This window comes from Gymnoscopelus microlampas, assembly GCF_963454915.1.
Source record: "Gymnoscopelus microlampas genome assembly, chromosome: 1".
NCBI lineage: Eukaryota > Metazoa > Chordata > Actinopteri > Myctophiformes > Myctophidae > Gymnoscopelus > Gymnoscopelus microlampas.
Genome location: NC_139962.1, coordinates 55,813,069 through 55,828,625, shown reverse-complemented (window position 1 = coordinate 55,828,625; position 15,557 = coordinate 55,813,069). Strand labels below are relative to the sequence as shown.

Genomic DNA, 15,557 nt, shown 5'->3' with positions numbered 1-15,557 from the left:
CTCGTCCTGGAGAGAAGGTCAAACCACAGTTTGATACAAAGTAACTGATGCAGAACATGAATGGCCTTTAGGCGTTATTAGTGCTTCAGGGGACGTGGTTGAAATGCATTTGCTGTTGCGTGGGGCCATTACGGTTGTTAATGCCATTAGTGTAACACAGGGGTGGGGTCTTCAACGTTCTTCAGGCCAAGGACCCCTTAACTGAGAGAGAGATGAAGCAGGGACCCCCCCCCTCCCCCACTACATATTGTAACGTTTCGCACCCCGAGCTGGAGACGAACCCCGGCCTCCAGCTCGGCAGACCTGTAGGTAACAAGGAACGCCAAAAGAGCTGGCTCCCTTGGAGGAGCAAGTTACGGCCGGGTCATTTGAGGGGTCGCTACACTACCCCCTCCTTTCTGAAGCACGCTTCTCTCGCGCTTCTCGCTTCACTGGTCTCCCTCACGTCCCTCACGCAAGGGCATGCTCCACTGGATCTCAATCCCTTCTGACACTAATGTAAACGTTTTGCGCACCGAGCTGGAATCGAACCCTGATCTCCAGCTCGGCAGACCGGCAGGTAACAAGCCACGCCAAGAGAGCTAGCTCCCTTGGAGGAGCAAGTTACGGCTGTGTCTTTCACGGGTCGCTACAATATTGTATAAAATTGTGTTGCAGATTAAACTTTTTAATAGATTTAATAGATTGTATTCATGTTAATGCGTATTTTCAGACAGTTAACCACTTAAACCCTCAATATTTAGAAAACTTGTAGCCTACTTGGTCTGCTTTTTCCCCCCTAATTTGCCGAAAATAGCAGATCTACAAGCCCTTGTAGATCTGCTATTTTCGGCTAAATGTTCCCCTCAGAGTAGGGATGCTAGAGTGGTTAATGTAAAAAAAAAGAAATAAAAAATATTCCGATCCCACAAAGATTTGGGACTCCCTAGGGGTCCCGGACGCCCTGTTGAAGACCCCCCCCCTAGTGTAACAGCATGATATGGGCTCATTCACTGTTTTAAGGGCAGCATGGGGCAAACACAGAAAAACACACACGCACGCAAGATAAGCAAGAGAAATAAAACAATTATTGTAAATCTTTCTCTCTCTCTGTTAAAAAGGTAGAAAGGTAACAAAAGCATTATAATAAAAAAATCAGGTTTTATCAGGTATTACCTTCATGTCTACTGTGTGCATGTATGTATGACTAAACAGAAATTGTGGACCGTGCACCAATATGAGAACCAGTCACCCAGATGACAGAGTGAGGCTGACCATCACTGCCATCTACAGATGATTTTCACACTTCATGGTCTTATTGATTCATCCATGCACTCACTTTAATTTCACACACAATCAATATTACAAATGACAAATGACAAAACATAGCTACAAAGGGCTTTATTCGCTAAAACCAAAATGAACACTAGATGAACAATGATATTATTGGAATGGATAAAAAAGATAACAGATATCAAGCATTTGCTTGATTATAAGAATGTATCACTTAATCATGAAGGGATGGTCACAACCACAACAAACACTGCTTGCATATTGGCCTGACATTTTTTTGGGGACACAAGATTCTCAAAGAACTGTCTGTCTCTCTCTGCACTCACTGTATTTTTGTATTATTCTGTTTCTGGGTCATCTTGTCAAAAGAGGCAGATCAATAAATGTCTTAGCCCATTAAGACCTGAGGCCGATTCTACAAATGCCTTCTAAATCAGTAGTTCTCACACATTCAACTTTTTTTTTTTGAATGTTCAAAAATAGCAGATACACAAGCTTGCATATCTGCCATTTTTGAATATGGGTGAGAATGAATGAGAATGGGTGAATAGATGGTTACAAGTATGCTTTGAATACTTCTTATTTCTTTGTTGTCACACTTATTAGGGACAAAACATCTATATTCAATATGTATGTCTTTGTATTATTAGACTTCTGAATTGCACATTAAATGGGGAGGAATTTTCGATTTATTTTTAAATTTTCACCTAAAGTAGGGTTCATAAGGTTAAAATATAATATAAATGATTCCCTCCCTACTATTCCCTACTGACTCATAAATACATATAAATACAGTCACTCATGTCACTTATGACTGGCAAGCATTGGATGAGAGGCCTATTGATGCGGTTTTCCATGCAGATGAGTTTTTCCACTCACCTTGATGCCCGCTAATGAGGATATTAATACTCACACTCTTCAAACGCAATCCATAATAGATGATCCTAGTGCTCTCTGTGCTGTGCTAGCTGGGTCTAGAAGAGCATGAGACAAGATCAATCGCTCCCCAGAAAAAAAAGATTTTTTTTTTTTCAGATGGCAATTTGACACAGCTCTGCTGCTCTGACTGCTCTGTTCTTGGTCTGTTTATACTGATCTGTCATCTTTTTTTCCTCTCTTTTCCCCTTCCTCTATTTCTTCCTGGGCTTCTCTTTCCTCCCACTGGGATGTCTGTCTGTCTGTCTGTCTGTCTGTCTGTCTGTCTGTCTGTCTGTCTGTCTGTCTGTCTGTTAGAGTAAAGATGCTGGTATCAGGACTCTGGTCATGTTGGATGAGCAGGGAGGTAAGTCAGTAGAGAAGTAAGTCAGTGTTACTCGCTTTCTACTTTTCTCCCAGTCACTGAATATCACTGATATTCAATGCATGCAAGCTAAAGACAAATTGGCATGTCCCTCATATTCACCTATAGGCCTACAGTACATTCCCATTCTGTTATAAAAGATTAATATTTAAAAAAAACGACCTACTTAATTCCATTTCTAATGAAACCCAGCCACACAGTTTTGCATTTATATGTTTATCTGGCTCCTGCAAGAAGCTTGCCAACCTCTTCGCCTGCTAATGCGTTAATATTGCACATGCAGCATCTATGTTATCATTTTTAAAAGTGTGCATTATCATTTACAGTTAAAAGTAGTTTATATATAGTAGCTTGTTACAAAATGCATCACAGCTTTGGCATGTAAGTAGATTGTGCATTCTAAAACGGTAGAGCAATTTCTTTGAGCTAAGTTTAGATCTTTGCATTAACCCAGATCAATGCTTTTAACCTCTGCTCCTTCATCATGCTGTGTCATTGAAAATCTGGTTCCCATGGTTACCGGGGAATCATTTCCCCCCTGATCGACCACGGGGTCAGGGGTCACACAGTGATAGATACCTTAGCGCCGTCCTCTTTAGCAAGGGGATACCATGATCATTTTGACTGGTAACGACAAACACGCCCCACTCTCATTCACTCTCTCCATCCACTCCAGTACAACCGTTGTGTCGACCGTTGTACTTTGAACCCTTCGCACACACAGTCACATCTTTTGTGTTTAAGTCAAATCAGAGGGTGTACAGTACAAGTGGAACCGAAGTATGTAAGAGAGGAGGTAGTATTTAATGCAACATAGGAGGTAGTATGTAATGGGACATAGGAGGTAGTATGTAATGGAACAGAGGAGGTAGTATGTCATAGAACATAGGAGGTAGTATGTAATGGAACAGAGGAGGTAGTATGTCATAGAACATAGGAGGTAGTATGTAATGGAACAGAGGAGGTAGTATGTCATAGAACATAGGAGGTAGTATGTAATGGAACATAGGAGGTAGTATGTAATGGGACATAGGAGGTAGTATGTAATGGAACAGAGGAGGTAGTATGTAATGGAACAGAGGAGTTAGTATGTAATGGGACATAGGAGGTAGTATGTAATGGAACAGAGGAGTTAGTATGTAATGGAACATAGGAGGTAGTATGTAATGGAACAGAGGAGCTAGTATGTAATGGAACAGAGGAGGTAGTATGTAATGGAACAGAGGAGGTAGTATGTAATGGAACATAGGAGGTAGTATGTAATGGAACAGAGGAGTTAGTATGTAATGGGACATAGGAGGTAGTATGTAATGGAACATAGGAGGTAGTATGTAATGGAACAGAGGAGTTAGTATGTAATGGAACAGAGGAGGTAGTATGTAATGGAACAGAGGAGTTAGTATGTAATGGAACATAGGAGGTAGTATGTAATGGAACAGAGGAGTTAGTATGTAATGGAACAGAGGAGGTAGTATGTAATGGAACAGAGGAGTTAGTATGTAATGGAACAGAGGAGGTAGTATGTAATGGAACAGAGGAGTTAGTATGTAATGGAACAGAGGAGGTAGTATGTAATGGAACAGAGGAGGTAGTATGTAATGGAACATAGGAGTTAGTACTATGTAATGGAACAGAGGAGTTAGTATGTAATGGAACAGCGGAGTTAGTATGTAATGGAACAGAGGAGTTAGTATGTATTGTAACAGAGGAGGTAGAATGTAACAGAGGAGGTAGAGTGTAACAGAGGAGGTATTATGTAATAGAACAGAGGAACAGAGGAGGTAGTAAGTGGGTAATCTAACAGAGAAGGTAGTAGGCGGGTAGGTGCCTGAGTGCACTGGATTGAAACAGCATAGAGAGCGAAACAAGTAGGTTGAATTCCACATTTACATTTTAAGCGTGGAGAGAAAATGAGGTCAGTTGGCTTGTCCTCTTTTCTCACTGTGCTTTGGTTTTGGCTGAGGCCTTGAATTAGTAAACATTTCATTTAAACGGCCACAGCTGAGTGGGTAGAGAGGTCGGAAGGCCGCCAGTTCAACCCTAGGCTTCAAGACGTTTTTATTCTAACACTACCTTATACAAGTACAAGGAGCGAAATTTTGTTGGGACTTGTTCCGCAAAAGAACATCCTAGAGACCTAGACATAATAAATTCAGTAAGAGAAGAAATAATGATATTATAAAACAAATATATGTACGGTATAGAGTGAGAAACAAAGGTACAGGTACATTAGTTTATCATTCTGCAGAAGTTCCGGAAGTGTGCAGATATGCTTAACAGCTCTCCCCTGTGGGCTCATGAGAGCCATCTGAGCAGCCTTCTGCTGGGTGAAGCTGTAAAAGCAATCTCTTCTCCTCCAGGAACCAGAAAACCACTCCCTTTCCCTAAACATTTAACGAGTAAACATTTAAGCAACTTTTGTAAAATATATGAGCAGAGAAGTCATTTCTAATTCATGTATTTTTGCATAGAGCAAGGCCAGTGTTTCTGAACTATTAGGTTAGGAGAACCCAAGAGTACATTTTCAGACGTTCAAACTACTCTAAGAGATTATTTTGTCTGGTGGCACTTGCGTATTATAGCAACGCACTCTCACTGCCCCAAACGGACAAATCGTGACTTCTTGGGACAAATGTGAATTGAATGTATTTCCTCCCTCTGAAAGAGCATGGATTTATTTCTCAGTGCATTTGTGCCCTTTGCCTTTTGCACATTTGTACAGGGCTGAAATCACAGAATCAGTCACGGTAGAATGACGTGTTTGTTCATAGATCATATTAGACCAGTGCAAAGTTCTGGCCCCGGCTGTAATTTGGCCTGTGAGGTTGAAAGACCACTGACTCTGCAGAATACATTGTGCTAGCGAGACTATAGAGGGATCCCAGCTGCTCCACCATCACCAGCCTTTCTCCCACACTGAGGCGGTCCTGCTGCTGCACAATATGGGCTTCTGTTATTAGGAAGACTCACTAAACGTATAGGCAAACAATTTCACATAATTACTTAAATAACCGGGTCAGACATCCTTGTCCAGCAGTGTCACTAATGGAAGCGACTGTAAACGGGAAGATTAGAAATAGCTTTATTTGTGCGTGTGTGCGTGTGTGCGTGTGTGCATGCATGCGTGCATGCGTGCATGGGTGCATGGGTGCATGGGTGCGTGCGTGCATGGGTGCGTGCGTGCGTGAGAGGGGATGTTAGTCGGGGGTTTTGATTGCAGACAGTTTAGGGGTGAGGTTTCGATGCAGCATTTTGAGGTTGGGGTTTGATGCAGTGTTTCAGGTTGGGGTGGGTTGCAGAGTTTGGGGGTGAGGTTTAATGCAGCATTTGAAGTTGGTGCGCGTGCGTGCGTGCGCGCGCGTGTGCACTGCGTGGGTGGGTTTACAAACCAAAGACGTGCTCGTCTCTCCGTGCGTGACACAGAAAACTAACTGGCCTGCCAACAGAACGGATTGTCTCCTCTCTCCTCTCTCTTCTCTTCTCTCTGTCTCTGGCTTCCTTCCTTCCGCCTTGCCTGCCTGCGGTCTCCAGAGTCGGACCCAGCCTGCTCCCTGCTGTTAACACGCAGCCGCAATCAATTCACAGAGTCAAATTACTTCAGCATCTCAGCACATTTCCTCTGCCCCATGACTCCTCTCCTCTCCTCTCTCCGTCTCCATATCTCAATCTGTCTTTCTGTCATTCTGTCTATGACACACACACACACACACACACACACACTCCCACACACACACTCCCACACCCACTCCCCACTCCCATACACTCCCACACGCTACTGTTATTCCTTCTTTGTGTCTCTCTCTTTCGGTTCCACCGTCTTGCTTTCTCACCCTCTCTCTCCCTCCCTCCATCCATGCCCCCTTCACTCTCTCTGTGTCACATCAATTAGATTTGGTACAATTTAATGAGCTTCGCTGGCATTGAAGTTAAGAACAGAGGAATGGCCAAATCATCAATTCCATCCATCTTCTTGTCTGTCTTTACTGTGAGCTATAGGCTACCACTATAGTCTGCAGGACTGTGGGGCATTATGGCAGGCTGGGTAGTTTACATCAGGAAACCAATGAGTCAGCAAAAATGTGTCCCTCCCTACTATTCCCTATTGGCTCAGACTAACCAACCCAACGCTTTAAGAATCAGTGTCTACCGGCTGCTCTGAACAATAGGTTACAGTCTGTAATTATGCTGTTTTGTACAGACCGGCTGAGATGAAAAGGCTGGTATATAATTAAGCTCTCTCCACAGTCCGTTATCACAGACATACGTACTATGCAGTACCTGTAAGCATGCTCAGAAATACACATGCACACACACACACACACACACACACACACACACACACACACACACACACACACACACACACACACACACACACACACACACACACACACACACACACACACACACACATGCACTAGACATGCACTTAAACATACATGGACTTGCACATACATATACTGTAACACCGTACACATGTACATCTACACACACACACTCACACACACACACACACACACACACACACACACATACACACGCACATGAACGAACGCACTCGCACACACTCGCGCACGTACGCACGCACACACGCACGCATGCACACACGCAAGCACGCACGCAACATCCATATGGAAAAGGTATGCTCTCATGTGGTGATGAATGACCTTTGCTTCCATCCTAGCAGTAGCCAATGAGTCCTTATCTTCCATGCTCATCCAAGCTTGATGACCTGAATTACACCTCAGTCAGCTCTAATAGATTACCCCCCCGCCTCAAGAAACATGGCATGAAGAGCCACACAATCACCCACCTTGATCTGTGTGCGTGTGCGTGTGTGCGTGCGTGTGCTCTTGCACCTTAGTCTCTGTGAGTGTCAAACGTCCTCACAAGGTTAGGATGAATAGAAACTTGAGGTCTAATCATTCACGGGGCTTCGTTTTAGGGTTGACATTAGGGTTAAGTTTTATGGTTTTCTTTATTGAAGAAATCCATAATGCATAAACACAATGAAGACATGCACCGATGAGACATGAAGCCACACAATAAAGCTTATTTCCATTGTGGTCAAGAACACTAGGATACTGTACAGTATATAGCGGTGAGGTTAGGTTTAGAGTACATTTATACATGCTATACACGTACACAAGATCCCCATTTTCCAATTGGCACCCTGGTGCCCCCTGGTGGCCTCGCTCTGAAAACTTGTGGGCCCGATGATCTCATCCCAGGACTGACTCATCCCCCTCAGGGACGCACTAGGTTGAGTCAGACCTGAGTTTAATCCCTCTTGTATTTAGATCAGTTTTAATCGCCATCCGCAGAGTTATGCCTGATCTGCTATTTTTCTATGGCACAAAGCATAAGTTAAGGTGTGAACTAAGTATAAATCAGGCTTTAAACACTCACCCCAGGTACAGACAAGGTAGCGTCACATTACGTAAAATAATAAATACAGATCAAATGTATAACATCTTCGGTTATTGGAGAAATTATGTAACCATAGCAACTCAAAAATAACTCAAGTCTGTACCGATGCTGCAGGCAGCTTCCCACACCCACCCACCAAAACATTATAAATAAATAAATCATAACTCTGGCGCCAAGCATGGGTTGAATTCGTGAGCATATTGTGTGAAATGGCTTTGTCTTCTCACACTGGGGGTGGAAGAGCTATGTATACAAGCTTGGATTTGTCTTCCAGTCAATAGTTTGGATACTGTGTCCGGTAGGATTTAAACATTCATTGTAGCATCGCTTTACTAAACCTTTCTGTGTCCCCACAACTAGCATCATCTTAAATCAATTATTAACCACATTGTCTCTATTCTGGGCATGTCATAATTGGCGAACATTCTGCAAAAGAATTGGCAAACATTCTGTGAAAATACACGTTGCGTTGGGTCACGCTGTGAGCTTGCAGATCAGCTATTTTTGAGATTCAGGGAAAGGGAAAAATGGAGAGGACCAAGTATAGAGCCCTGTCAACAAAGTATATAGGGTTTTAAGTGGTTAAAACAAACAGCGCAACCCAGGTCAGAGCTGGAGTGGTCCTATGACCCATCGCTCACTCTGATTGGCTGTCACTGTGTGATGACCACCTTTAGTCCCATAATCCATAGAGGAATACATTATGCACAGGCAGGTGTGGTGGAGGTGATAAACATGCCTCTCTCTCTCTCTCTCTCTCTCTCTCTCTCTCTCTCTCTCTCTCTCTCTCTCTCTCTCTCTCTCTCTCTCTCTCTCTCTCTCTCTCTCTCTCTCTGTCACATTCATCCTCTCCTCCAATCCCTCGCACTGCCAGGGATTAGCGGGCAGGGCTAATTACGGATTGTGAGTAGTAGTGTGCCGGGGGGAACTCCAGCAGGGGATAACCCCTCCTAATGCCACACGTTAGACCCATATATGGCACACATGGTGGTTCATCCGGGTAGCTTGTACGGTACAGCTCACTGAAGTTGCTACATAGCAGTGCTCCTGGACTCTATTCCTAGTACCCAGTAATATCCAGAGTGTTAATTAAATTGAACTCTGAACACCTGTAAGTCAATGTACACGCACATTTACCTTTCCCTCCTCCAACTTCTCTTTCTCTCTCTCTCTCTCTCTCTCTCTCTCTCTCTCTCTCTCTCTCTCTCTCTCTCTCTCTCTCTCTCTCTCTCTCTCTCTCTCACTCTCACTCTCTCACTCAAGTCAGTGAGTCTGCAGCCTCAAATTACATTCATTTATGCATATACAGCCTTATTATAACGGACATCCCCACCAGAAAACTTCAACTACTGATGACAAGCGGGGGGAACAACAGACTTATAGTGCAGACGGGTGACAATTAAGTTAAAGGAGATAATCCTGAATATCTGAGTGGAGAAAAAGAATGATTCCATACATGTGTACTTCATGACACTTAACACATTACATCCTATATCATGCTCTGTGACATGTATAAAATGTTGAGATTCCGCAGTATGCAGATCTCTAATCAACTTAACACCTATGGTAGATTTTGGACTATGTCTTAGACAGCTCTCTCCACTGTCATCATCAACACACCAAATGAAGGACTGTATTTGTGTTGGAATGGTGTTCCATCCCTCCAGCACAATTCCAGTGACTTGCACAATCTGTGCCAAGGCATTGTGGTTGTTTAGTTGTTTTTTTTTACTTTACTTTGTCCCCCGTTTCTATCTTCATTCTTATTGTTCACAGAAAGTAGTTCAATACTTTCCCTAGGACATAATTACCCAGGAAGAGAGATACAATGGCTTTTGACAAAAGCAAGTATGTGCTATTTAGCAAGAAGACACAATCCCAGAAACACACACAAACTGGATAAATAGGTGTGCGCACATTGGACACACACACACACACACACACACACACACACACACACACACACACACACACACACACACACACACACACACACACACACACACACACACACACACACACACACACACACGCACGCACGCACGCACACACACACACACGCGCGCCTACATCGCTTACTTGCCTTGCCCTTTATGTGACCTTGCCTATACACTTGCATTGTGGCGCTGTAGAGCACAGCAAACCCCAGACACCCCCAACCCAACCCACCCCACCCAACACCCCCCCCCCTCCCCCCACCAAAAAAAAAGCAAACCAATCACAAATTCATTTCACTACTCTCATTGCCTTTGTCCTCACCAGAACAACTTGATCGTGTCGAAGAGGGCATGAACCAGGTGCATGCAAACATGAAGGAAGCGGAGAAAGAATTAAAAGATTTTGGTGGAAACTGCTGTGGTTCGATATGCCCATGTATTGAGAAGTAGGTACCGTTCGGGGTGGAGCCCTGCAGCTCCAGCCTGTCCAGTCCAGTGCTGTGGTGCTGGTGGTTTTTTGGTGGTGATGTTGATTGTCTGATGTGTCTCTTTGTCACAGTCAATGTCTTCTTTTTTTTTTGTCTCCTCTTCCTTTGTCGCCCCTTTCTCTACCTTCCTTTCTCTTCTTCTTCTTCTTCTTCGTCTTCTTCCTCTCTTCCTCAACGTGCTTTTGGTGTGGATAAATGACATTGTGTTGGTAATCAGAGCAACTGGAGCGCATCGAGGAAGGGATGGACCAGATCAATAAGGACATGAAGGATGCAGAAAAGAATTTGAACAATTTAGGAAGCTTATGTGGTCTTTGCTCATGTCCCTGTAAAAAGTAGGTGCAGCCACGCTGCGTTTTTTCGCCCGACTTGCATGTGTTTTTTCAGTGGTGCCCCGCCTGCCTGCCTGCCTTTCTATCTATCTATGTGTTCTGCCTGCTGCCTAGTAGAGCATGGTGTGATCCATGGTGAGAGGAGGGAGCCAGGCCCACAGCCAACCTTATAACGCTCTCTACTCCAACACTGTGTGTGCGTGTGCGTGTGTGTGGGTGTGTGGGTGTGTGGGGGTGTGTGCGCATGCCTCCACACGCTTGCTTGCTTGTTTGCATGCTTGCTTGCATGCATGCATGCACGCATGCGTGTGTGTGTGTATGTGCATGCCGATTGTGAGCCGCACTATACACTATAACACACACACACACATGCACATGAACAGTCCACATGACATAACATTCATCATTCAGTGTTTCCAACCCCTATGGCTGCCATTAAGAGCCCTTCATTCCTCTGTGGATGAGAGATGATGATTCTCTTCCAGGCTGGGGAGGGAGCAGCATTCGGTTCCACAGTGTTTTTCCTCTCCCTACCTAACCCCCCCCCCCTCTCTCTCTCTCTCTCTCTCTCTCTCTCTCTCTCTCTCTCTGGATCCCCTGTCGGCCGAACCTCACGTCGCTCGGCACAGCAGGCACAAATATTGTTAAATCTTATACCAGAATTCAACGATGTAATTTCAGCATTTCATATTTGATTAATCTGTCTGCCTCTAGCCGAAAACGTAGCACAAACCATGGCTACCCCTACATGTACCTTAAAACAGTGGTTCTCAAACTTTTTCATGTCAAGGACCCCCAAATTGACACTTATTAGCCCGCAGACCCCCATTTGAAAAGATATGCCGGAGGGACCCCCATAAGAGAAGATTTTTACGGCTCTAGCAGTGATTCTCAACCATTTTAATTTCAAGGACCCCCAGTTTGACATGCATTAGGCTACGGACCCCCATTTAGAGGCATTTCTATCTCTGGGACCCCAATTTATATTGTAAAATCAATGTTAATTTAACTCTGAGAGTGTACAAACCCATAAGGGTCCATTTGGTTCCATTTGTACACTCTCTGAGTTACAAACCCATAAGGGTCCATTTGGTCCTAACTATCTATCATTTAGCTGGGGACCCCCTGGAACTCCCTCAAGGACCCCTGGGGGTCCCCGGACCCCACTTTGAGAACCACTATCTTAAAACATTAGGGCATTTCTGCCGTTTTGGGGATGTTTTGGCACAACCTTGGTCACCGGGAGCGTACCTATATATGTTCCTTCAGCCCTGCGTTCCCTCGAAAACTAACACTAACACTAACCCCCAACCCTAAACATAACCGCAAGCCTAATCCTAACCTGAGGGAACATAATACAGGGCTGAGGGAACATAGGCATGACCCCCCAGTCCTGGCCAAAGAAATTATTATGTGCTATTATTCCCTCAACAACAGCCATGGTTTGAGTCTGGTAAATACAAGGTGATTCTTCTCACCTCCGGGCACTGGAGACCCTCACTCCTAATTGTCTTTATTATAGAGCGCCGAGGTCTGACATCACTGCCGCTAGAGGGCGCTGTCCTCCTGGGCCACGGCGTTATTTTTGGTATTGGAATTCTCATAGGGGAATCTTAGATTGCGTCATATAAGAACTGTGTTCCAAGAATAAACAAATCAACCCTGGGGATTTTAATCTGCGGATATGGATATGAAGCATCAAGTGACGGTGAAAAAGTACTAATATATCGAAAGAGTAAGAGATTTTTTTTTTGTCTCCAAACACAGACGTCATCAAATGTAATTCAATATCATAAACGACACAGTCACATACCTGACAAAATATAATTGCTTATTTCTCTCACATAATCTGGCAACACTGTCTACGGCTCGCTATTCTGAGCCAACATGAGACTTGACCTCACAGGTTTTACGGATTCCCCACTGTTCGCTGTTTACATGGAGACGCGATGCGGAGCGTTTTCAAAGATTTCACTGTTGCATTTTCAACCCCCGAAAACTCCAATCTAAATTAGATCTAAATCTAAACGGACGGCACATCTAATATCTTATTTTGCCGTTTTCTCTAGAGATTGTTGTCGTCTAAACGGGGCCTAAGATTTGCCTTTGGGATTTCCAATACTAAAAATAACGCTGTGACCCAGGGGTAGTGGGAGTGACGTCAGGACTTCAAGTACTCTATGAGGCAATTAATTGTATTTACCTGGTATCCCAGGTCTCTAAATGAGTCCCTGACCAGGACAGTTGCCGATTATTATGCCTAACTTGAACCTTGTATTCCAACAGTGTTCGAGGCCCATGTCACACACATCTTTCCACCAGGAACACAAACAAGACAAACTGAAATGTCTAAGGAGGTTCTTTAGTTTATGTGCCTTTTCTATTCTATATAATAGAGATTCAACTGGACCCCTTAATAAAACTTGATTTAGGAGAATGTTGTTCTGAGGAGGCCACATAAAAGAGCAGATATGTGAATCTGAGTTAATCTAAAAAGAAACATGAAGAGCAATGCCCTTCATAGAATCAAGATCAACGCTCAAATTTAAACAGTATTTTCCACATCGATACTAACTAAAATATAAACATAACAGATTATAATAATATATATAATATGAAGTATTAAATTCATAAGTCATGTGATCTTTTAGGCCCCCTGGCAACCCAGGGCCTTAATATCTGTTGTCTAAGTTGTCTAAATGGAAATTTATAATCAAAGCCAGAAAGAAAAAGTGCCATTTTACTGAACAAGACCACCTTAAACATCTGTTTCCCTGGTAAAGCTTCTGATGTGGATGTAACTATTTGTCATCTTTCCCTATACCTTCAGGACCATCCTGTTCAGAGTCTTAATCATACAAGGTTTGGGAAAACTTGTCAACAACTTGGCATAAACAACATAGGATGCTTCCGTTTTTTAAAAACCCAAGCTCTAGAATCACGCACCGCTGCATGTGTATGCAGTTTCTGATTCTAGAATTTATAGTACATTAAATTGCACCCGACAGCAACCGGTAATTGACCATATCGTCTCTGTCGGGGTGGAAACCTCATGTGTCCAAAACTGTTACTTTTCATGATTCAAATTCAAAAGTAGCAAAAGTAGAACAACTACAACGCGGCGCGAAGTAGTGCTTTTCGAGCTTGTAGATCTGCTACTTTTGCTACTTTTGTGTGATGCTCTAGTATGATCAACTAGGACGTTAATTTACAAAACAACAGAAAAAGTTAGAGAATGATGATAAGAGGTTTCTGCCCGACAGCAACGATATTATATTGCATCCCAAAGCAACCGGTAATTGACCATATGTACACATGGTGGATATATATATATATATATACAGTATATATTTTGCTCTTAACCTTCATACTTGAGGGGGTTGGAAACCCCCTCCCTGGTAGAGAGACATTGTGTTATCACCTCTTCCTTCCTGACAAGAAAGCGCTTGCCAAGTTTGCCAAGCATCTTGTATGATGATGCACTCGGTACGTGTGGACAGCCAAACTATGGCCACTCAGCCATGTCTGAGCACAGTGTTGTTATGACTGAATGGTTGACAAACCTTGTGCTGATGGTACAGTTACACTACACTATATTGATGCCTGAGTTTGCTAATCATTAATGCATTTACAGTGACTATAAGCAGTGCATGGATGAATCGGGCATCAGTGAGGAGTTTGTTGTTGTTTTGTCTTCAGGATCAGACTCAAATGGATCTTTATTTTTATCTAACTTATTTCTTTTGTACAATTTGTGAATTGTACAGAAGGATAAAGTCAAGTCAAATGTATTTATATAGCAGCACGTTAAAAACAACAGCAGTTGACCCAAAGTGCTTTCCAAGAGACAATATCAGCACCGAAGTCCATTCACAAAGCAATAACAAAAGCCAATAATCAAAAAAACAAAACAAGACAACAACAACAAACAACCTCAAATTGTGTTAAAAGCAAGAGAAAAAGGGTGGGTCATTAGATTGGATTTGAAATTCTCAATGGTGGGGCTTGCCTTAATTGACTAATTGATATGTGCATGGTAATTAATGAACATAACCAATAGAGTAAAAGAAAAAGTTTGCTCTTAAGTTGTGCTCTTAACTCAAAACTTACCAAAGCGTAAGAGGCTCGCACACTGACAAATCAAGAAATGAGGCTCTTTAGGATGAAAAAATATATCTTTTTTTATTTACATGGTGCAAAAAAGGGTGACACAGGTGCGAAAGTGAAGAGATTCGATTTTTTTTGGTCCTCAGACCATCATCAGCACTCAATTAATCAGCATGGTTTATAGGATGAAGTGCTTTAAAAGTTCTCACTTTCTTTGGGGGCCTGATTATGCGACAGGTTTGCCTACCTCTAGTCTATTCCAGTGGTATCCAGCTCTGGTTCTGGGGACACTACTACTATTTTCTATTTTAATTCAAATGTGTAGCTATTGAGCCTTGCATGTCCAAATCTGTTACTTTACAGGAAATTGGAAAAATAACCTGTATTAAACCTGTGTTAAAACCCAGAGACATCTTTTAACCTGCCTTCCCTATTTTGGGCATGTCATTATAGGCAAAATAAATACTTTTTGAAATATGAATTGCATTCACCTGGTGTCACAGGTCTAAACTAGTGCCACTGCCTGGTGAAATACAGAATGAAAACCATCAGTATTCTGGGTCTCCAGGACAAGGAGTTGAGAACCTCTGGTCTATTCTACATCTCTTGATCTTACCGTAGTGACTCCCAGTCATGAACCATGTGATGTCCTCCTCTGGTTCATCTGAAAACTGTGATGTTTGTTTTCACC

General features: G+C 43.0%; 1 protein-coding gene across 1 annotated transcript in view; it reads left to right on the top strand.

Moving 5' to 3' along the window:
- LOC311045964 (synaptosomal-associated protein 25-B-like) overlaps positions 1-15,557 on the top strand; it is a 68,380-nt gene that overhangs the window by 46,038 nt on the left and 6,785 nt on the right. Inside the window, exons 4-5 of the mRNA XM_084058035.1 lie at positions 2,506-2,554; positions 10,645-10,762. Coding sequence (XP_083914161.1) covers positions 2,506-2,554; positions 10,645-10,762 — 167 coding nt within the window. The remainder of the gene's footprint in view (positions 1-2,505; positions 2,555-10,644; positions 10,763-15,557) is intronic.